This window comes from Diabrotica undecimpunctata, chromosome 10, assembly GCF_040954645.1.
Source record: "Diabrotica undecimpunctata isolate CICGRU chromosome 10, icDiaUnde3, whole genome shotgun sequence".
Lineage (NCBI taxonomy): Eukaryota > Metazoa > Arthropoda > Insecta > Coleoptera > Chrysomelidae > Diabrotica > Diabrotica undecimpunctata.
In genome coordinates this window covers 77,634,365-77,658,690 of record NC_092812.1, presented here as the reverse complement: position 1 = coordinate 77,658,690, position 24,326 = coordinate 77,634,365, and the positions used below count along the sequence as shown (strand labels likewise).

The window sequence follows — 24,326 nt, the reverse complement described above, 5'->3', positions numbered from 1 at the left end:
ATCACGTAATGCAGCCAAACGACGACACCTCGACCTAAAAGGCTGGATAATCAACAGAAGATCGCAACTTTCATTAGAAAACAACCTGACCATCTATAAAACAATACACAAACCAGTGTGGACATACGGAATTGAGCTGTGGGGCTGTAGCAAACCATCCAACACCAAAATATTACAGACATCCCAGTCAAAAACTATTCGTATGTTAGCTAAAGCCCCATGGTATGTGTCAAACCAAACCCTTCATGCAGACCTCAACATCCCCTTCAGCAATGATGTGATTGCTGACCACTCCAGAAGATACATCAATCGCAGCGCAGACCATCCAAACCATCTCATAGACGAATTATTTAACCCCCCACTGGTTGACAGACGTCTAAAAAGACTTTGGCCAGAAGATCTAGCTGCTAGGTAAATTCCAGAGAGTCGTCATGGACTAAACCTGCCACAAGCCAAGAACATACATCATATTTACTTATTACTGTATTGAAGTAGATTGTAAATTAGCAATAAATAAATAAATAAATAAAAATTAGAATCAGAGTCAGAATTAGAATATCTTCTTCTTAATTTATCTAAATTACTCGAACTTTGCATGTTAATTTTTAGAATATCAAATGTAATACGTTATCTAAACTGTACAACTAAAATCCAGTAACAGAATTGTAATCCCAATGGTATTTGCTATATATACTTCATGATTTGGGAATCTCTGCGCGATGTAGGGATTCTCCAAATTATACTTGATGTACTTCCCCGAGCTACATATAAAAATCAGAGTTATGTTAGGCAATTCTACATACAGGTAATTATTATTGTCAGCTTTTATTTTGATTTTAAATCTTATAATAGGCCAATGTATTATGTTCCAATTATCGACATAATTCCCACAGGCATATGTATAAAATTATGTTAAAATTATCAACTAAGTATGTTAAAAAGATAATTATTACCAGAATGCCATAAAAATTATGTTAAAATCTGATAATAATTATGAACTAATTGGCAACTCTGGAAACAAAAACAGAGACCAATGAGAGCCGTCAAATTTCGGACACCAGGGAAACTTGCCTTGCGCGAACTTTCGCGCTAAAGCGAATGATAATACACTGCGATCATAGTATAAAAAACTGCGATTTATATTTAAATAACTAATAGAAACAAAGTAGAGTTAGTGTTAACTGTTTTTAAAATGTATCGAAAAAAGATCCAAGAATATTTAAAAACAAAACAGAATGAACATAATAAATCTGATAACACCACAACAGCAATTAAAACTGCAAAATCACCTGAAGCATCAACTTGTAACAATCGTTATCAAAATGCAGTAGTTGCTTTGAATTGTATAGAAAAGGGATTAGGATATAAATTGGATGAGCCAATAGGTAACCAGAATGTCTGTAAATCTAATAATACTAACCCATTAAATTATTATGGAATTGGAAAATCCAAACATGAAGCTAAAGATAACACACCTCAAACAGCATTGGAATCTATTCAGTGCTCCAAAGATGAAACAATACGTAACCAGAATGTTCATAAATCTGATAATACCTACTTTTTAAAATATAGATATAGATATAGATTTTTAGAATCCAAACATGAAGCTAAAAAGAACACAGCTCAAACAGCATTGGAATCTATTCAGTGTTCCAAAGATGAAACAATAGGTAACCAAAATGTGCATAAATCTCATAATACCGACCCATTAAGTTATTATGGAATTGGAAAATCCAAACATGAAGCTAAAAAGAACACAGCTCAAACAGCATTGTATATACCTAGTTTTTCCCCAAATGCCAGACATCAACATTGGTCTGATACTATTCGAAACCTGGTGACAGCAAAGTTTCAAAATTTAATGTTAAATGATGTGATCCATTCTAAATGTAAAGTTCTTGCAGGTAAGATGTATTCAAATTTTTATTACATCATCAGCACTACTTATAATATATATATATATATATATATATATATATATATATATATATATATATATATATATATATATATATATATATATATATATATGTATTTTATGTATATATATATATTTTATATATATATATATATACATATATATATATATATATATATATTATATATATATATGTATTTTATATATATATAAAATATATATATATATATATATATATATATATATATATATATATATATAAAATACATTTATATATATATATACATATATACATATATATATATATATATATATATATATATATATATATATATATATATATATATATATATATATATATATGCAACATTGGCCAATGGTTTTTCCTTTTTTTTGGTACTAATATATATATATATATATATATATATATATATATATATATATATATATATATATATATATATATATATATATATAAGAAATACTGGATATTAGTGACTGTCAATATAAACAAACAAAACAGTTTATTAGGGTTGCAGTCAGAAAATTGGCCGGGATGTTAATTAAACACTCTTATGACTTTTTGTCTAGCTTTCGGAATGGTTTTATTCCTTTTTCAAGACACTGTAATAAGAAAAAAAGTGTAAATATTTATAAAATTACACAAATCTTCAGTGCAACTTACTGGTCATTGAGATTATTTATAAAAGCATAGACACTCAACATTAATAACACACACATAAAATATAAAATAGTGGACAAAATACATTTTAAAATTCTTTAAAATTTAGGTACAAGTTGTTAATAACAAGTTATTTAACATTTGGCATTCCTTTCCTCAGGTAGCTGTAAATTTCTCTGTGATTATTGTTAGTTGTTGCCCTGAAAACCATCAGGGTTTTCTAACTCTAATGCCACAAATTGGTTGCATTGCTCCTGGAGTGATACTTTCAAAAGTTAACATGCTCCTTTTCTAACTTAGCTGCACTGTACTGAAAACGACCTACAGTCAGAAATACATAATACAGTTGCCTTCCATTGATATACTATTTTGTTTTTTATTTTCCTGTTTTGTGAGACATGCCATTACATTACTTTTATTATTCACTTACATCAACCTTTTCTATTTGTTATATATATATATATATATATATATATATATATATATATATATATATATATATATATATATATATATATGTTGGAAATATCGGGTATGTAGTCTATATTAAAAAAAAATATCTTTGTTTTTTCTAAAGCTCAATATTTCGCCATTTATTTAATAGCTTCATCGGGAGTAAAGAAATTAAAAGATTATACACATAAATAAAATTGAATATTAAAATAACATTATTGTTGATGAAACTGTACATTTAATAAAATGCATGTTAAAATTTAAAATATCTTTGAGCATGTTCGTTAACAATAAATAAGATGGAACACTTTTTAAGGGTAAGGGTAACTTCTTTAATGGTTCAAGTCTTTCAGGATCAGGTTTTAAGGTCTGATTTTCTATTTGATAACCCAAAAGTTTGATTGAATTTAGTGTATAAGAACTTTTATTTTGATTTATTGTTAGATTGTATTTCTTCGCTACTTCCATAAATTTATTAAGATTTTCATTATGTTGTTGTTGATTTAATCCACAAACCGTAATGTCATCAAGATATGCATATACACCTTTTAAATGTTCGGATTTAATAATACCATCGATAACCCTTTGAAAACAAGCCACTCCGTTGGTTACCCCAAAAAGAATCCGGCAAAATTGGTATAGTTGGCCGTTGGCTTCAAAAGCAGTGTATATTTTCTCTTCATTTTTGATTGGAATTTGATGGTATGCATTTTTAAGATCAATAGTACTGAAGACAGAATATCTTGCTACTTTTCTAACAATATCTTCAACATCTGGGAGATGATAGGCTAAGGATCTAAGTACGTAAATTTATTACTCGTTTGTGAATAATCTACGACCATTCGCTTTTTGTGTGTTTCACTTTTTGTAATAAGTACTTGTGCACGCCAAGGAGAGTTGCTTTCTTCTATGACTCCATTCAATAACAGATACTGTATCTCGTCAGATATGAATTTTCTATCTTCAGTTGAAAATTTTCTTGATTTAGTTGCCCTCGGTTTGCAATCATTTGATAGATTGGAGAATAATTTGGGTGGCTCTATATTTAAGTATGCCAAACTACAAATGTTATCTATACGATCAATAACTAAAGGCATTTTTGAGCCAGCAAAAGTGATTTCTAGAGAAGAATGTTGTTTAAGCAAGTTATGACCTATAACTACATCAGCACATAAATCTTGAATTATTGATAATTTGACATTTTTATAGGAATGTTCGTTTATTTCTAAATTAACAAAGCGGTGTCCTGAGATAGTCGTTCTGAGTGCTGTTGAAGCCATTATTATGCTTGCATGACTTCTAAATGTTTTCACGTTTATGGACAATGCATAATTTATACAGGAGTTGTATAAGCCTCAGAGTGTTTTGAAGCTGACTCCAGAGATTGGGCTTTCACTATGGCATCTTGCAGAGTAATAGTGTTGTTTTCTAGTAAACGTTGTCTTATGCCATTAGAAAGAATGCCATTAATAAAAGAGTCTCTTATATAATCTTCTCTATTTTGGTCTGCAGAAACGGCTAGAAAATTACAGTCTTTGGAAAGCACTTTAAGATGTTGAACGTATTGACCTATATTTTCACCAGTTTGTTGTTTTTTTGTCATTAGGATATGTCTGGCAAAAATTTCATTTTTGGGTTTAACAAAAGCTGCTTCGAGAATACTTTTGGCTTCAGAATACTTTCTACAATCAGAGATGAGTTCATAGATATTGTTGCTCACGTAATTTACCAGTAGTTTGAATTTCTCCTCCTCTGAAACATCAATCACAGAGGAAATAAAGTTTTCAAAGGTAGCTTTCCAATGCATCCATTCTTGAGACGATCTAGGAGAGTTAGGATCTGCATCGAATCTGTCTGGTCGTAGTAGCTTATCCATATTTGATTTCTTGTATATTAAATTGTAATGAAATGCAAAACCTTTATAAACTAGGTTTTAATATACAAGAAATTAGCATTGTTTTGTTTGAATGAATAACATGACAAATACATTTACATATGACATTAACTAAAACTAAGATGACAAATGACAAACACAGTTCACAGACCACAGGATATATATATATATATATATATATATATATATATATATATATATATATATATATATATATATATATATATATATATATATATATATATATATATATATATATATATATATATATATATATATATATATATATATATATATATATATATATATATATATATATATATATATATATATATATATATATATATATATATATATATTTATATATATCGTGTCAGTGTTAAGGCCGTATGACACTATGCATTTTCTTGTATCATTTCTGATATAGAAAGTTATTTATGTTTTCTTGTATCGTTTCTTGCACGTACATCACGTACATTTGTGCTCTGTTTTATCGGAAATTGTATGTGCTCGACACATATAAAAATAGAACTGCAGTACCTGAGGACCCCAAGCCAGACGCTACTGATTATTTTTTAAAATACTGTGGTTAAAAAATGAAAGAAATAAAATGTCCCAATATTAAAACTAAATTGGAAACCAGAATTTTTAAACATATTCAACAGGCTGTAATGGAAGACAGAAATAATAAATAATTTGGTTGTAATAATTTATTTGTTTTTTTTTACAAATTATGTGTTTGAATGGCATTCTTTTGAAATTCTACTCCTATTTGGAGATATAAAATAATCTTTAAACTCATCACGAATTTTTAAAGCGGTTATGTATTGTTTTTAGTAATACATCTCCTCCTACTTTCAGTAGTTTCGATGCTATTTGATCTAATCCCTGTGATTTATTGTTTTTCAATTTGGCTACTGCTGTTCTAATCTTGGTTATTGTTTGTGGGCACTTTTCTCTGATGTCTGCTTGGTCTAATTGTATATCAAAGTTCTCCTCCAGCCGCCATTATGACAGAAGTTTTACGTTTTTGCTTTTGCGGCTTTGCTCACAAATTGGCGCATTTCTTGTACAAGAAACTGCAGCGGACACAAATTCTTGTATCGTTTCTGATATAAGAACTTATACGCTTGTATGACACTATCCATTTTTTTTTGTTATATCAGAAACGATATAAGAAATGATACAAGAAAATGCATAGTGTCATACGGCCTTTAGTACACATACTCTTCAGAAACAGCTGGACCGATTTTTATGAAATTTTATTTGTATTCGGTACGTCTGAGAATATTTTTAATCTATTTTTAATATTTTTAAGTGATGACATTTTTTTATTTTAATTTTTTATGATGTGGCATTAAATAATACATATAACTGTTAATGTTCACCCGTCTATCAACAATACCTATTTTTTAATAGCCATATTAGTGTTACAGTGTTAGTTGCCATACTCCTTCGAAACGGCTTGACCGATTTTTATGAAATTTTATGTTTGTCCGATAGGTCTGAGTTTCGGTCGTAATCTATTTTTCATACCCCTAAGTGATAAAGGTGGTCCACTCCAAACATTTTTTTGTTTTTTCGACTTTTTTCGAGTTTTTATTTTTATTTTTTTATGCTGTGGCACTAAAAAATACAAACAACCCTTAATTTTCATCCTTCTATCAACAACCTCTATTTGTTAATAGCTGTATCAGTGTTACAGTGTTAGTTGCCATACTCCTCCGAAACGGCTTGACTGATTTATATGAAATGTGATATGTTTATTCGGTAAATCTGAGAATCAGTCGTAATCTATTTTTCATACCCCTAAGTGATAAAGCTGGTACATCCCCAACATTTTTGTTTTGTTTTGTATATAAAATTTTTTTATTTTGTTTTTCATGATGTGGCAATTAAAAATAGGTACATATTGTAATGTCTTTTATTTATTTATAATTATTTATATTTTGTTCGATTGTATTTATGAATTCTTTACTAATTTATTATATTGTTCTTATTCTAATTTATTAAAAAGCACGATAATTTATATAAATTTATTTAACCACTTAATAATACATAATTTATTTTAGGCGAACGTAACAATTAAAATCGCGAGCGCGTCTTCAAAATTAACTGTTCCTCCATATAAAAATGTTTTATTTATATACTTAAATCGCCGTTATCTCGAAAAGTCGAAAACCTTCTTGACTAGACTGGACGGTGAAAACGGTAAGGGCAAACTGGATTTCCCATCGACTCGCCTCGAACTTTGTTTTTATAACATCGTGTGTCAGGTATTCATGACCTAGGAAATACTCGAATAAATATGGATATTAGTAATAAACATGTTTACAGGTTTTTAATATGACTCATATTTTTACGTAACAATATACTTATTAATTTTCACTCTTTTATCACCAATCTCTATTTTTTAATAGCTATATTAGTGTCACAGAGTTGCCATACTCCTTCCAAACGGATTGATCGATTTCTATGAAATTTTATGTTTATTCGACATGTCTGAGAATCGGTCGTAATCTATTTTTCATACCCCTAAGTGGTACGGGTGGACCACTCCAAAAATTTTTTAAAATTTTTTGGACAAAATTTTTTATTTTTGTTTTTTTTTTGATCTGGCATTAAACAATACAAACAACCCTTAATTGCTTATCCTTTTATCACGAACCTCTATTTTTTTATAGCCATATTAGTGTCACAGTGTTAGTTGCCATATGTACTCCTCCCAAACGGATACCCGATTGGTCATACTAGGTCATTTTTCATACGCTTAAGTAGTAAGGGTGGTCCACCCCAAACATTCTTTTTTATTTTTTGGACAATATTTTGGAGAAAAAGCCTTCTCTCATTCCGAGAACTCTACGCAATTTTCAGGCGTTATTATTGTTTATGCATCGAGCAAAGTAGTGACGTTTACAATTATTATTATTTTACCTTCTCAGTTTAATTCTCAAGTAAATTTATTATTTATTTGCTGGGCCAAGCTTATTCAGCGTGTTTTTCCGGACATAGCAAACCAGTTCAAAAACCGTAATTGGACGAACAATATTGGCGGCCAAAAATACAGATGTCGATGATCTGAATGCGACAATTTTGAATTTTCTTCCAAGAAAGTTGATTTTGTTCAAATCGGTTGACACAGTTATAAATCAGGATGACGTAGACAGATAGATTATCCTAGAGCAGCGTTTCCCAAATGGTGGGTCACGACTCGGTACCGGGCCACGAAAGCAAAATGTTGGATCGCCTCGCCTCGCCGTTTCACATCTTGCTTTTTCAGGTCGCGCTCTGCCTGACGCCACTGCTTTTATTTTAACCTCCCACTACCACATCCACAAAATTACACATTTCCGCCCGCTACACCACTGCTTCTTTTATTTCATTCAGTGTCAAGCTTAGTTGTCAGGCCTGAGAACGCATATTTTTCGTGCCTATTGATTACCTTGAATTGATGGATAAATTTGTTATAAAATAAGTACAAGTTCTAAGACAAATAGACCGTCGAGTGATCTGCAGCCAGGTACAAGATATAAAAGCGGCCATAATAATAGACAGTCGAGTAATGTCCATTCAGAGGCAGGTACGATTGGTAATTACAAACGGCCGCTCAATGCGCAGTCTACAACTTTCACAAAAAAGAAGGAGGCCTGGACCCGACAATAGTTTGAAGATTACTTACAGTTCGGTTTTATAAAGGGTACTGATGACTAATTATGTGTTATTTGTTATGATGCACTTTCAAATGAGAAATTTAAAATTGAAGCGGCACTTGGAATTGAAGCATCAGGAATACAGTGGTAAGCCAATAGCTTTTTTTTATAAATAAAAAGAGAATTAATAGCTCCCAAAAAGAATATGCCTTTGCATTTTGCTCAGAACGCTCAATCTGAAAACCTTGTACTGGCTTCCCATGAGATATCAAAATTATTTGCTGAAACCGGTATACACAATTGCCGAGCAATGAAAATAGTAGCGTCTCGGATATGTGATAAAAAGCAGGAAAGGCAAGTGAATTCGCTGGCTCCATCAAATAACACAGTAAAGCGTAGTATTGTGGAGATGGCAGATAAGATTAAAGAAAGTATTATGTCACTTAAAGGCGTGTAACTATTGTTCCTTGCAAATTGATGAAAGTACAAACATATCAGATAAAGCTAATCTAATGTGTTTTGTAAGATACGATTTTGAAAATACTATTAATGAAGAATTTCCATTTTGTAAATCTCTGTCAACAAGAACAACGGCTAAAGAAATATTTAATCTGATTAACAGCTACATTAATGACAATGGAATTGAATATAAGTGTGGAAGTAAGTAGCCATGGAGCACGGTCAATGAAAGGCGCTCGTACTGGAGTTTTTCTGAGGATCAAGGCCCTAGACCAGAATGTGTTTAAGCGCATTGTAGCATCCACAGAGAGGCATTAGATCTCCAAAAATGCCACTGCTTTTAACCGAATCTATTCAAGAGTGTGGAAAATTTATAAACTTCACAAAATCTCTCCCACTGAACTCAAGAGTTTCTTTGCTTTGTGCAAAGAAATGGGAAGTGAACATGAACATATTTTTTATACTCCGAAGTGCGATTACAATTTTTCAGAATGTATATATATATATATATATATATATATATATATATATATATATATATATAGATAGATAGATATGGAGCCATTATCAAGAGGGATATGGTTCCGTCCGAGTAGTTCGGGGTCTCAATCTGCCCTCATTCGTGACGTACCAGTATTTTGTTCTGTAGAAATACAAGAACTATGAAACGGCACTGAGGTCTCAATCTGCCTACTCCTTAGTGTCGAGTGACGACCGGTCTTACCCTGTGTAGCTGCTTTTATACTCTCAGTATGCACGAAAACGGTCATAGCGGGTAGGGTTGGGGCGGGGGTCGCCATATTGCTGACAGTCTTTTAGCGTCATCGCGCGTGTTTAAGCTGTTATGCCGTTTTTCAATTTTTCATTTTCGGTTTTAAGGAGCAGATGGGAGCGATGATTTTTGCAGAAAATCGTTGGATGTTAGAAGTGCAGAGAATACAAAGAAATGTTATTACTACAAACTTTGTGTTGTGAAATAACAACTTTTTGTTAAATAAAAAAGTGTATAATCAGTTTACTTCATAATAGTGATATAATTTTATAATAAATATGTTCATATAATGTTAAATAAAACTTTGTGTTATAAAATAAAAACAAATTGTTAAATAAAAGTGTTTATGATCAGTGTATAATCATCAGTTTATTTCATAATGATATAGGTAATTTTATAATCAATATATTTATATAATGATGAATAAAAATAGTCACTACCTAACTATATGGGTATAACGAGGGCAACAGCTTCAAGAATTGAAATTATATCAAACAAATGATGAAATGGCCCAAGTTAAAGAAGAATTTTATGCCATTGTATGATTTCTAAGATGCATAGCTACAGTTATATTATGTACTTTAATACGAATTGATTCTTATGGAGGTGCAAATGCAGAAATGTATCTTTCAGAAAAAGAATGTTTGCATTAAATGTCCAAAAAAATCAGAGACTAGTTTAAAAATTAGAAATATTGTTTAAATATGGCTGGGTTCTATACATGATCAAACAACATTTAATAATAGTGGCATACAAAGATTTAAGGCTGGAGACTTTGTTTGGTTTGTACCATTTTTTATAGTTGGTCATTCTGGTTACAGCTTGAAATCATATTTGATGACACGGCTAGACAATATGCTAGAACAAAAGCAAATAATCTTTATAATGAATCTCCCATACGAACTAGGAATGTTGTGGAAATCAAGGGTATGGAAACGATGATACCCAATTTTTAAAAATCGAATGAGATTAAATTTGAAAGTGACTATGAGTGTAATAGTAGCAACAGCATTATTTCATAACATCTGGAGCAACCAAAATGGAGTCTTGTTTTCTGTGTATCATAATCTAGGTCAACAAGAAAACTATTTAACTAAAGCCATAAAAAAGAAGACAAAACAAGACAATTTCCCTCAATTTAAAGGAAGTTTAGATAATGCAAGACACTATTGTGAATTATGTATTTGGCAACATTTTGCAGAATTAGATTTACAATTTCTAAAAAAATATCTCCTATTAAACCGATTGTTTTGTTTCTGAGGTCATTTACAATGTATAACTTTTAGATTTACTTTCACCTTTGTCAATATAAATTTTATAGGATATTATGATGCTTATATTTCAGTAATTTGCATTTTTATAATTGTATATATATATATATATATATATATATATATATATATATATATATTAATCATAAATATATTAATTCAACAATTTCTGTACTGTGTGTGGTGACACGTGATCGAGCTTATAGGATAGGTTAACTCTAGAGAGTGGAGGTTAGGTTATAATGAAACAACTTGTATCTGTCCTGTCTAGATTCAGAATGGTTTTATTTCCTCTTCCTTGCACCCGTCCGTCACGTCACTCTTACAATGTTACCAACCTGTGCGTTCCGAATATTTACTTATTTACATACATCACATCCACCTCTTTTTAAAATGAAAAATAAAAATAAATTTCTTTAACAAATCTTTAAGTAAACATTTATGAATTTCCTCAATTGTTTCATACATCCTTTATCCCCTTTATTTTATAATAAAATTACTTATAAATCTAATCTATCAGGTTTTTTAACAATTCGACCTGAAGAGATTTGTGGAGGTAAGTTTATTGGAGAGTGATGATCAGAATAATTATCAGAGACACTTTCAAGATTTTGTGACTCACTAATTTCAGATTCGTTATCTGTATGTTCATCATCAGCAGTTGCAGGAATGCGAACCAAAAATTGTCTATTTCTTGCAATTTCTGACCCAGAATCTCTTAATTTAATCGAGTAGGTTTTATCTCATAGTTTATGTGTGATAAGACCTTCTCTCAATTCGCTTTTATCTTTAACATAAACTTTTTCATTATTTTTAAGCGGTTTTAAATTTATTGTATCTCTATTGTAATATTTTTATTAATCTAATTTATTGTTTTTATTTATTATTAAAGGTTCTACACTTATAACATTGCCCCCCTCTTAAAAGATGGTTCCTCCTGGAACCTTGTCGGGACTGGAACTGGGACGGCATGCTGGTATCGGCAACTGGACCCTCTTTTACAACTTCCAGTTGTATAAAAATGACAAGGGGCGGTTTTTTCTCCGCACTAGTAACTATGCGGATTGCAACAGGCTAACACCTGGACTTCGGTGTCTTTAAAGATCTTCTCTACCATACTTCGGATAACCCTCCAATCTAATTGACGGCATTCTAGTACGTGCTCTCTCGATTGAAGTAAGGCTTCCCATACATCTCGGTAGGTTGGTTGGTCACGGGCAGTGTCTTTTGTTACCAGGTAGAAAAGGTAACGTGATGCATCTTGGAGTTTCAAGGCTTTCCCGGGAGCTGGCACTTTCCCCTTGGAATCTTGCTTATTCGGTAGATGACATCGTTGATCTCCATAATGAGGTATGGACCTTCCCAAAACTGTTGCAATTTGGGAGAACAACCTTTTCGCTTCTTGGGATTATAGAGCCAGACTTTGTCGTTCTTCTTAAAGCAACCCTTTTCGGCTTGTGTATCGTATCGTTTCTTCATTCGGCCACTAGCGATCTGAAGATGGGAACAGGCTGGTGTCTGGCCTGTTGATTCATTAACAGCAGATCTGTAGGCCATTGTGAAGAACGGAAGATATTGGTCCCAGTCTCGCTGATGATCGGACACCATCTTTGTCAAATACTTGCCAACTGTCCTATTCATTCGTTCTACCATACCATCCGATTGCGGACGATACGCTGAAGGGTCTTCTTTACACCAAAATGCCCTCTTGATGGACTGTCGTGTAACTGACGAAGTACTTCGGCTATTCTGCTCTTTGGGATCACCAACTGTCTTCTCTTCTCTAAACTGTCATCATTTTCCAGGACTCGTTTGAGCAAGCCATCTTCCATGATAAAAGAGTCCCACTGGGCCCAATACGTCTTAACTACTGAGCATAGGTTTGATATTTCTTGCCAAGGTGGTCGACGGTTTTCCTCTTTCCATTTTCGAATTTTCTGTACAACTGGATCTCTTTCTTGTTCTTCCTTTATCTTGGTAAGCGTCCAGTCGTCGTTGACCATCGTTGTTCTTAGCACTGCTGCTTCCTTGGATTCCGTTTTGTTGCAGTGTGAACACTTTGCTGGACATGGCCTTCTGGAAAGAGAATCAGCGTTTCTGTGGTAAACTCCGTCCTGGTGCTCAATCTTGAAATCGTATTCTTGGAGTCGTTCGATCCATCTGGCTATCTGACCTTCTGGATAAACTGCATGCCACTTAAGGGCGGCATGGTCGGTTCGGATTAAAAACTTCCTTCCATAGAGGTATTGATAGAAGTGCTCTACTGATTTCACTACTGCTAGAAGTTCTCTTCTCGTGACGCAATAATTCCGCTCAGGTTTTGAAAGAACTTTACTAAAATATCCAAGGACTCGTTCCTATCCTCCTTGAATCTGAGATAGCACTCCTCCAATTCCCACATTACTTGCATCTGTATCTAAGACGAACGGATATCCTAAAATTGGTGCTGTGATTAAATGCTTTTTTAAGGTCTCAATGGCATTTTGGCAGTCTGTATCCCAGCGGTAATCTCTTGCTTCCTCTGTAAGTCGCGTTAATGGCTTAGCGATATCTGCAAACTTATTAATAAACCTTCGGTAGTAAGTACATAGTCCAAGAAAACTTCTCACTTGATGTTTGTCAGTTGGTACTGGCCATTCCTTAATGGAATCGATTTTTCCCTTATCCGCGGCCACTCCTTCTTTACTGACTATATGACCCAGATAATTGACTTTACCTTGAAATAGCTGGCACTTCTTGGGGTTTAACATCAATTGGGCAGCTTTAAGTCGATTAAAAACGTTTTCTAAATTCTTCAGATGATCTTCAAATATCTCCCCCAAGACGATTATGTCATCCAGGTAAACCAGGCATGTTTTCCAAGATAACTCTCTCTAAACATTTTCCATAAGCCTCTCAAATGTCGCAGGAGCATTACAGAGTCCAAATGGCATAACGTTGAATTGCCACAATCCAGATCCTGTGGTGAAGGCTGTCTTCTCTTTATCTACTGGGTCCATTTCTACCTGCCAGTATCCAGACTTCAAATCCAAAGTAGAAAACAATTTACTTCCAGCCAATGTGTCCAATGTATCGTTGATCCGAGGCAGAGGATAACTATCTTTCTTGGTAACGTTGTTCAGCAAACGGTAATCCACACAGAACCTCGTCGTTCCGTCTTTCTTCTTAACCAGGACCACCGGAGAGACCCATGGGCTCGTAGAAGGTTCTATCACCCCGTCTTTCTTCATTTCCTGAACAATCGTTTCAGCTTCCTCTCTTTTCGCCTGTGGTAATCGTCGAGCTGTTTGACGAATTGGCTTAGCATTACCAGTATCCATTTTATGCTTAACAATGGTTGTTCTTCCCGCCATCAGATGTTGTCGCCTGGCGGATTATGGATGTCACAGGTACACAAGTTCCTACTTTTGTCTCTTTCTTGATGGTCACTGGGTAGTCATTGACATTGATAAGTCTCACAAGAATTTCTTTAGCCGAAGTTACCAATTCCTTTCCAATTATGATTCCACGGCCAACCTCGTCGTCATGGTTCCAAGGCTCCATCATAACAGGTGTCCCTTCGTAGCCGAAGCCTTCATAACAATTCCCTGTAGCCGCGCTACTATCATCGGTTCACTTCTCGCAGGCACGACTGTATCTTCTTTAATGGCTGCTTGCATAGTGTTGTCATCATGTGGATGAAGAATTACCTCCTCGTTGCCAACTTTGATTACCTTATTCTTAAAATCCAATTGGAATCCATGCATATTCATTACGTCCATTCCTAGTATAACATCCTCTTCGATGTCAGCAACAATAACAGTATGGACGAACTTTTCTACTCCAATTCCTAATTGTACCTGGATTTCTCCATGAATGTTGGCATTTTCACCTGTAGCGGTCCGAAGTCGCAACCTCGTTGGTGACAGTTTCTTATGGCGTTTTATAACTGTCTTACGGCTGTCTTGCGTATAATGGTTCTGGTCGTACTATCATCGGTTCACTTCTCGCAGGCACGACTGTATCTTCTTTAATGGCTGCTTGCATAGTGTTGTCATCATGTGGATGAAGAATTACCTCCTCGTTGCCAACTTTGATTACCTTATTCTTAAAATCCAATTTGAATCCATGCATATTCATTACGTCCATTCCTAGTATAACATCCTCTTCGATGTCAGCAACAATAACAGTATGGACGAACTTTTCTGCTCCAATTCCTAATTGTACCTGGATTTCTCCATGAATGTTGGCATTTTCACCTGTAGCGGTCCGAAGTCGCAACCTCGTTGGTGACAGTTTCTTATGGCTTTTTATAACTGTCTTACGGATGTCTTGCGTATAATGGTTCTGGTCGCTCTGGTATCCACCAACAATGTATGCCTTCTACCATTTATTTCTCCATCCACATATACACTATCTTCACGACATTTCAAAGAAGTTATTAGTATGAGAGGATCTTTGGAAAAGTTCCGGGTCGAAGCTGCCCCCCAAGGCCGACTCGTTCTAGTTTTCCTGATGGTGAGTTTCTTGATTTTATGGTCTTCGTTTTCCTGCATGTAATACTCTTAATCATATTAACGAGCTGGTCAAGTTTATCTTCATCTCCTTCCTCTTTTACAGTCCTAACTTTACTGTACCCGCCAGAGGCCTGACTCGTATTCGAGGGCGGCGGATAAGACATCAACCAGCGTTTTGTGATGAGCTAATCGCAGTATTCTCTGCATTTCATGATCACGAAAACCATCAATAAACGTTTGAACGGCCAGCTTTTCCATCATGTCTTCGGGAGCTGTTGGATAAGCATATCATACTAATCTGGCAATATCTACCTCATATTCTTGAAGAGCCTCATCTTTCTTTTGTCTTCAATTTTTAAGCTGCGACTGATATACATGCTCCAAATGTTCGTGGCCATATCGCATATTTAATCTCTTCTTCAGTTGTTCGAAATCATCCGTCTCTCTACGGCTATGGTCTGAAGCACATCTAAGGCATCTCCTCGAAGAGCGATAGTCAGGTTTACAGTCTTTTCTTTTTAGACCATCCATTCGCTCTTGCAGTTGATTCGAACTGTTTCATGTAGTTGTTCCATGACGATTTTCCGTCGAAAGTTGGGACTTTAACATGAACAGAACCTCCACTTCCCTCAAATTTCGGCCGTATTTCCAACGTACATTTCGTTTCGTCTTCTTTTGTCTCTACTGTAATTGAATTGTTTCCTCTCTCTGCTGTTCCTGTTTCCTCCATCTTCCTTTCCATCTCTTTTCATATATTTTCTTCGAAGACCAACATATCGGCAGCAACTTGGTCTTTTAACGACGATATTCTATCGTCGAGGGCAGACATCTCAGAAGTGACTTTAGAGATTTCCAAAGAGATGTTAGCAGAAACTTTGCTTTCCAGAGAAGAAATCTCGTTAGAAACTTTGTGTTCTAATGATGCGATGTCACCAGAAACTTTGGCTACATCAGAAGAAACTTTCGAAATACCGTCAGAAACTTTGTTCTCTAATGATGCGATGTCGCCGGAAAGTTTTGAAATTGACGAGATAACAGTAGCATGTTTGTCTTCAAATGTATAAGTTTCTGGATCTAAACCATCTTTCTCCAAAGCGTTCTTTAGTCGTTGGACTAACTCAGACTTTTTTCCGGTAGAAGCTAATTCTCTATCCTCGAGATGTCTTCTTAAATTATTTACTATTCCACTTTTCTGACACCACTTGTAATATTTTTGTTAATCTAATTTATTGTTTTTATTTACTATTATAGGTTCTACACTTATAACACTTATAAGTTTATTTAAAGTCTTTATTTGTACAATATAACTAATTTATTTTACACTAAGAATTATATAATTTATCTAAGTGCGTTACATTTTAAAAACTCGACGCGATGTTCAAAAACCAACTAACTGTTTTCAGCAGAGTTCCTTCTTTAAATATAAAATGCCGTTAGTTCCGGAATTCCGGCGATTCCCCATCGAAGAGCCGAGAAGGTCGCTCATACTGGTTTTATTCGGTCTGCTTCTGGAAATCGTGGGTAACTCATCAGAATTCAGGTAAACGGGTCTTTCTATATCGGAGGAGTACCCCTAGAAATTTCTGACGGCAGGTATATTTATGATCTAGAAAAGACGAATGGGTTAATATGTTTACAGTATTATGCGTCTTAATATTTATCATAACACTATCATAATAAGCTTTTTGAATGTTCTGTCTTTTCTGAAAATTACTGATCACTATTTTAGCATTACATAATTTTGGTTTTAGAATTTTGTCAGTAGTGGAAATCTGAGTTTTAAGTACTCGTGACATTAAAAGTTGAGATGATGATGGTAAATTTGAATCAATTGGTGTATTTCTAAGTTGTAGCAATGTTAAATATTGCTACAAAGATTTTTCTATTGTATTGACCCTTTTTAATATAATCAAAGCTTTACATGTAGGAAGACCTAATGCCGTTGGTGAATTAATCTCTACCACATAAAACATTATGTTGTACATATTGTTACGAACACGCTTTCGGCATGGCCCAAGTAACGGTTGCATTGCATCTCTAATACTCTTCGAGAAGTTTCGCGATGTATCGAGTGCGACAGAGAATAACCGGTCACGTAGGCGAATTAGAGGTGGGACTACGCCAGAATATTCTCGAACATAATACTTTTGGTATATATAGGTAACAATGTTAGAAGTAGGGTTAGTTGATAAGAGAGTACCGAACTGTAAACTTATAAATAAATATATTTATACAAATTCGAACCAATCGTTTTATTTAATCTCGCTACAATATTATCTTTATATTTGCATTCTAAATGCACTTAATTTTCGAGCTTTCTATACTTTTACACAGATTGATTGCTTTTTCCAAGCTCATCACATCTTCTAACAGTCTCTGTCTCATAGTTTCATCTGCTACCCCACATGTTATGCAAGTCTTAATCAGACTGTCCTTCAGATGCTCTAGCTCACAATTTTTTTGCCTTGTTTATAATATCTGTTATAAATTTGTCTACTGACTCACCTTTATCTTGTTTTCTGGTAAACAGGCAATACTTTGCGTTTGATACATTGCTTTTGGGTTTGAAATGTGTTTCAACTTTTGTGATTACCGCTTCTAACTTATCTTTTTCTTCTATTGAGAACTTGAACGTATTATGGATTTTGAACCCTTTGTCACCTATTATTTGTAACAGTTGTGCGCATTGGATTATTTCAGGTTTTTTTTTTGTTAATTCTGTTGCTTGAAGGTAATTTTTAAATCTTTGTATGAAGAATTTCCAGTTTTCGTATAGATTATCTGACATTTGTATTGAGTTTATTGCTGCCTTGAATTCCATTTCATTTTTATACTCTACTCTTAAGTCTTAAAGTATTCGGTTTGGTTTCAGATTTGGATTTCGGTACCATGTGATGACACGTGGTCGGGCTTATAGGATAGGTTAACTCTGGAGAGTTGAGGTTAGGTTATAATGAAACAACTTGTAGGTATCTATCGTGTCTAGATTCAGAATCTTAAAATTTGTGTATAGTTTAAATTTAATTATTTAATAGATTTTACATTAAAAGACAACACTTTTTGTACAGTATATTTATTATAAATTTTCTTGAAAATATTTTTGTTTTAATTATAATTCCATTTTTAATATTTTGATTTTTAATTCTTGTTCCTTACTTAATATCTTTCATGGTTGGCCTTTCTTTCTCTTCTTTGTCCTCTTATCGATTATTCTCTTTATTTAAAACTTCCAGTTTTCGTTAATATTTTTCTTGGTTTCTATACTTTTGGATAATTCCTCAATATGTAAATGTTCCCTTTTTGTGAAAATTAAAGAACTACTTCTTTCTGATACAGTCATAATTAATAATAATTAACAATTTTATTCGCAAATTAACAAACAGTGAGAAAAATAAGGTTATTTCGACAAAAATAAAGCAAAATTGATAGAAACACAATTACCAACCTACTAATTTAAACACATGTTTACTTTTAATAATGAAAAGAGCTGTAGGTATTATGAAACTCAGTGTGACACTTAAGTGTATTTTAGTCTAAAGCGAACATTAGTTTAGGTTGTCATTATGAAACTGGGCTTTAAGTTTTGTTCTATACACTTCTAATTGTAAAATAATTTAATATAAATATAATGTCGGAATTTTACAACTATCAGTTCAAAAATTGTAATAAAGTTTGACAAAAACAGTTATTAGTAAAACTTTTAAGTTGAACTTTCACTTTGAACTTTACTTTGTAAGAAATTTTTAAATTAGCACATATTAAATATGAAAAAAATCTATAAAAATAATAAATAAATGATAAAATGGCGTTTTTAAATTTTACACATATTATTTAAATTTTAAAAATACAAATACAGTACGACCTAGTGTACAATTTTTTTAATGTGATGATATAAGGTTGCCTGAGAAAAAATGGTTGCAAATGTCAGCTGTTAAAAACGCGAGGTACCAAAGATAAAAAAAAGGAGCTGACCCACAACGCCACCGGTTTGACATGCGACATGAGGTTTGAATTGACACGAAGTCAGTTGTGTGAGTTTTTAAAGCATACGTCGATAGGTAGTGTTAATAATATACATATTATCACTTGTTATTTACAAATTTGTCACCGAGTGTTAGGGTGCGTTCATAAAGGAGACCATCGCACCGTCTCCTCGCCTAGAGCGTAGCACTGACGGCGAACGCTCGCATTTAAAGTAATGCATTTCTTTTACCGAAAATCGATTAAATGATACCATCCCATGGCCCGAGCGAGGGATGGGTTATGATCGTTATGAACGCACGCTTAGATTAGTAGATATCTAATTTCTTCTAAAACCGTACATTTTTAGAAAAATCGAAATAAATCGGAACATTCTGTCTTTAGGTATAGGAAACCCTTATAAAAGTATAGTTTATTTTTTAAATAAAATTAAAAAATGTTTCAAATTGTTAAAACTTTCGAGCAACCCCGTATAATATACTTTCAGTCAAATTTAACCCGATCTTTATCTTACACCCCTCGAGAGAGAAGGGGATCGACCCTGACAGTCTCATCACAACATCGTTACAATAAGGACGCTAGTTTAGTTTAAGTGATTTGTTTTTGTATTACTCTACGTAAAATTCTAATAAGACTTACATCCCCTACAAATATATAGTGTCAAAATGCCACAAGAAAATAGCTTTAGAACGAGATTAACTGGCTTTCTTGAATTTTGAGATTGTTCTCAATAATTATTTTTAAAAATTCAATGGCTATTTGATCTCATTCTGTTGCTGTCCCATCTTTAGTTTGTTCTAGGGCCTTTATTACCCCAGTTTCAAAAATCTTTGGTCCATTCAATTCAAGAGTGTACGTTGCATGACCATAATCCGTAAATAAATTTTTGATGTAAATTTCCTAGTCTGTAACTGCTCTTTCTTGTCTGCAATAAATTTGTTGTTTTTGTCTACTAGCCTTTTAAGCTGTCTTACCTATTAATATTTCGTCTGCGATTCACTCGCTCTTCTTCCACCGTTCGGAGTAACCAATTACTTTTTTCAGTATTTTATATATCGCCCCTTAATGTTCACACAGGGGGTATTATTATAGGGGGTTGAAAATTGGGGACAGAAATTATTGGGTGCAGATAGGACAAGCAAAATAAACGAATCTGTTGCGAACGTCTCTTAGGGTTTATTTGGAGAACTGGATAAGTTAATGAAACTATGGGATTGGATTGGGATTGAGATTACATGAATCTCCTGGAACAAACAAAACACAAGAAGTTCCTCTAGCTATTTAAAATAAGGCCGCTTTGAGGAAACTTCCTGCTGGATGAAAGAAAAGGCTCTTCCTTCCTAAAAAACACAAAAGGGGTTATAAACTTTTTTAATAAAAGAAATAAACAAAATGTTTTATAGAAAATTACACATTTATTACTGTCCCACCACACAGTTACAAATAGAGATAATAACAATAAAATACAAAATATCAAAAACAGACTTACTATGTCCTATCCGTTTACAAACTCTAGAAGTTGGAGATACTATAAAACTTACAATTTTTAATGGGCGACAATTTGTAGCAGAAATAAATTATTACAAATAAAGAAATATCTTTTTAAGTGAAACCATGCATAGGGGTTAACCTTTTTTTTTAAACTAAACAAAAACAAAATCTCAAATATGATTAGATGTTTACCAAATGTCAAAAATAGTGCTAACTGTCATATGTCACTATTAAATCTTAAAACTGAGAACAAATAAAATGACAGCTAAGCCACACCCTAAGATTTACAATTTTAATTATTACAATTTATAAATTGTTATGAAAGCAATTGTCATTAGAAAAAAATTTCTGTTTTACTTTAAAAGTTCGAACAAAAAAAGTTACCTGGGTTTCACTAACTGTTACTTTTACTTTAAATTTCTGAGATTGGGAACTGGAATTATACTCTGCCACACGAACAAAAAACTGCATCTCACACTGCGAATTATATTCTGAAACGGCTTCTTAGGACACACAAATTTGAGGCTGAAGTTGGCACTGGACACAAACTTTAGACTCTTCTAGGCTTCTTAAAAAACTGAAACCATGTGGGTATTTTTTAAATTGTTAAACGCCGTTTTTTAAATATCTCAAATGAAAGACGGCTTACAAATAAAAAACAATTATTACTCGTCCAAAATTGACACATTACATTGAGTAAAAATCAATTTTTTTAACAAATTTGCCAGTTTTTTGCGACTAAACTAAACATGTCTGCTTTCAATGGCCCATCTTCCAAATCTCACTTTTAACTGTAACTATACATTGAACTTAACACTGCTACACACTTTCCATGAAAAGGGACAAAAAAATACAAAACATTTCAAATTTGACGCAAAATTTGGACCAACACTGAAGCCACTGCCTCTTCGACCCAGCGACATCAGCGAGAGTGATGTAATTATTTTTGACATTCATTCGACCAACTTGGTATAAACAAAACATATCAACGGGAATATTTATTTGAAACGCAGAATGTTAAGTGGCTTAGATCTAAAGAAAATACCAAAGAAATAAGCGTTCGTGATATATTAACAAACTGTAAAATGTGTTTATATCAACTCGGCGACGCAAAAAGAATTGAAATAATTCTTCGGAGTTTTAACATATACGAGGGGATTTCAATATATACCAAAGAATTTAAAAATGCTACACCATATGTAATCTTTTAATATTTTATTATTATGTCTGAATTAATTTCACTGTTGCTTTAATACTTTCTACAATGACATTTTCTTAAACATTGCTGTTTTTCTAAGCCCTGATTTCAAACCATTGAAAAATGTAATAACACTAATAATGTGATTTTCTTTCTTTCTAGGTATTGTGATGACGAAAGATTCAGATATTTCAACTGCTGAAGTAATATGTGTGACAACTGGCACAAAGTGTATCTCTGGAAAGAATATATGTTTAAGCGGAACCGCAGTCAATGATATGCATGCAGAAATTTTATCCCGAAGGTGTTTGCTTTCCTACTTTTATGACCAGCTTGAACTGCTACTCTCTGATAGTACTAGTAACAGCTCGATATTTGAACCAAAGATTTGCGGGAATGGTTATCGCTTAAAAGAGGGAATTGAGTTTCATTTATATACAAGTAAATCTCCTTGTGGTGATGCCTCTATTTATAATAGCGGAATATCGAATCTGACAAATTTTGGTCTATTAAGAAGTAAGTTAGAATCTGGCGAAGGTGCAAGACCTGTTAAAGATCCAGTCACTCAAACTTGGGATGGAATTAAACAGGAAGAACGCCTGAAGACTATGTCCTGTTCTGATAAAATTTGCAAATGGAACGTCTTGGGACTACAAGGATCTCTATTACTTCATTTTATTGATCCCGTGTACTTAAGGTCAGTAGTAGTTGGCAGCCAAATTAATAAAAGGCATTTAAGAGAAGCATTTTACGGAAGGGCTGAAGATATATTAGATGACTTACCATCACCATTTCGAATAAACAAACCAGATATGTTAATGGTAACATCTATTGAGGAACGCATACCAAAAAGTGATAAAGATTTTTCTGTGATTTGGTTTTTGGGCATGAAAGAACCTGAAATATTGATATGTGATATGGGTAAACCAAAGCAAGGTATTTCCACGATTTGTAAACATAGTTTGGCTTGCAGATATGCCTTATTATATGGACGATTATCCAACATTTCAAAGGACCAACTTTTACCACTAACTGTAGCACACGCTAAAGAATGTGTGCTTAATTATTCGGTTGTGAAAAATATATTTTATAAAGCTTTTCAGAAAGCTGGTTTAGGATATTGGATATCTAAACCTGTGGAACAGAACATGTTTAATATTTGTCCTAATTAAAAAAATATATCTATTTTTCACATTCACATATGTATCTACAACTTTTTTCCATTAAATTTATGAATGCCATTTGTTTTTTATTTCTAGTAATTTCCCACTGAATTAATAAATTCTGTTTTCATTTTTTTATTGATTTTACAGCTAAGAATTACTTATATTTTTTGTATTTTAAATTTAAAAGCATATCCGTGCAATTATATTTAACAGAAAAGCATCGTCCTATGTCGTGTAACCTCAAGTTTGCATCTTAGGTGAAGTTCACTTCACACTATCAAAAATATTTGAACTATGTTTACTATGGAAGTAATCCTAATCTATCATGTGTATGTATCTATTTTTAATCCAATATTTTACTGCAGTACATTCCAAGTATAATATGTTAATTCAGGAACAGGAAAATTGACCCGGTTAAATTTATTTATGGCAACCATAGACATAATATATTATGCAATATTTTATGTCGTACTTTTAGTTAAAAAATAGATTTTTTTTTCTTTACGAAATAGTTCTTTAGTAGATTGTCACAAATTTCTCAATCCGAGCCTGTGTTTTCCGTTTTAAATATGGCGATCTGCTGACACACTACAATTTTGTATATTTACCTCTTCTTACCTTCTCTGTACTCTTCTTAATAGTTCTATATGTTAACCGGTTTTCTACTTCTATTGTATTCCCATTACACTTTCCTGTGTATAATATCCCTTATTTAATAAACGTTTACTTTTTTAAAAGGAGTTCAAATGATTTGTATGGGATCTTGGAGGTACCAATGAATATTATCGGAAAGTATTCATAATGTTACAGCAAAGCTCTCAAGAAATACTCAGTTTTCATAAGCGAACAAATCCTACTTTCACGTCTATTCTGAGACTTTTAGGGAATTCATGGA

The 24,326-nt window shown here is 33.1% G+C and overlaps 1 protein-coding gene across 1 annotated transcript; it reads left to right on the top strand.

Annotated features, from left to right (window-relative positions):
• The first annotated feature begins 1,082 nt into the window (after window positions 1-1,082).
• Window positions 1,083-23,499, top strand: LOC140452138 (double-stranded RNA-specific editase B2-like). Its single transcript, XM_072546225.1, has 2 exons — window positions 1,083-1,904; window positions 22,428-23,499. Exons 1-2 carry the CDS (start codon window positions 1,193-1,195, stop codon window positions 23,435-23,437), a joined length of 1,722 nt encoding a protein of 573 aa, XP_072402326.1. The 5' UTR covers window positions 1,083-1,192; the 3' UTR covers window positions 23,438-23,499.
• Window positions 23,500-24,326: the final 827 nt, after the last annotated feature.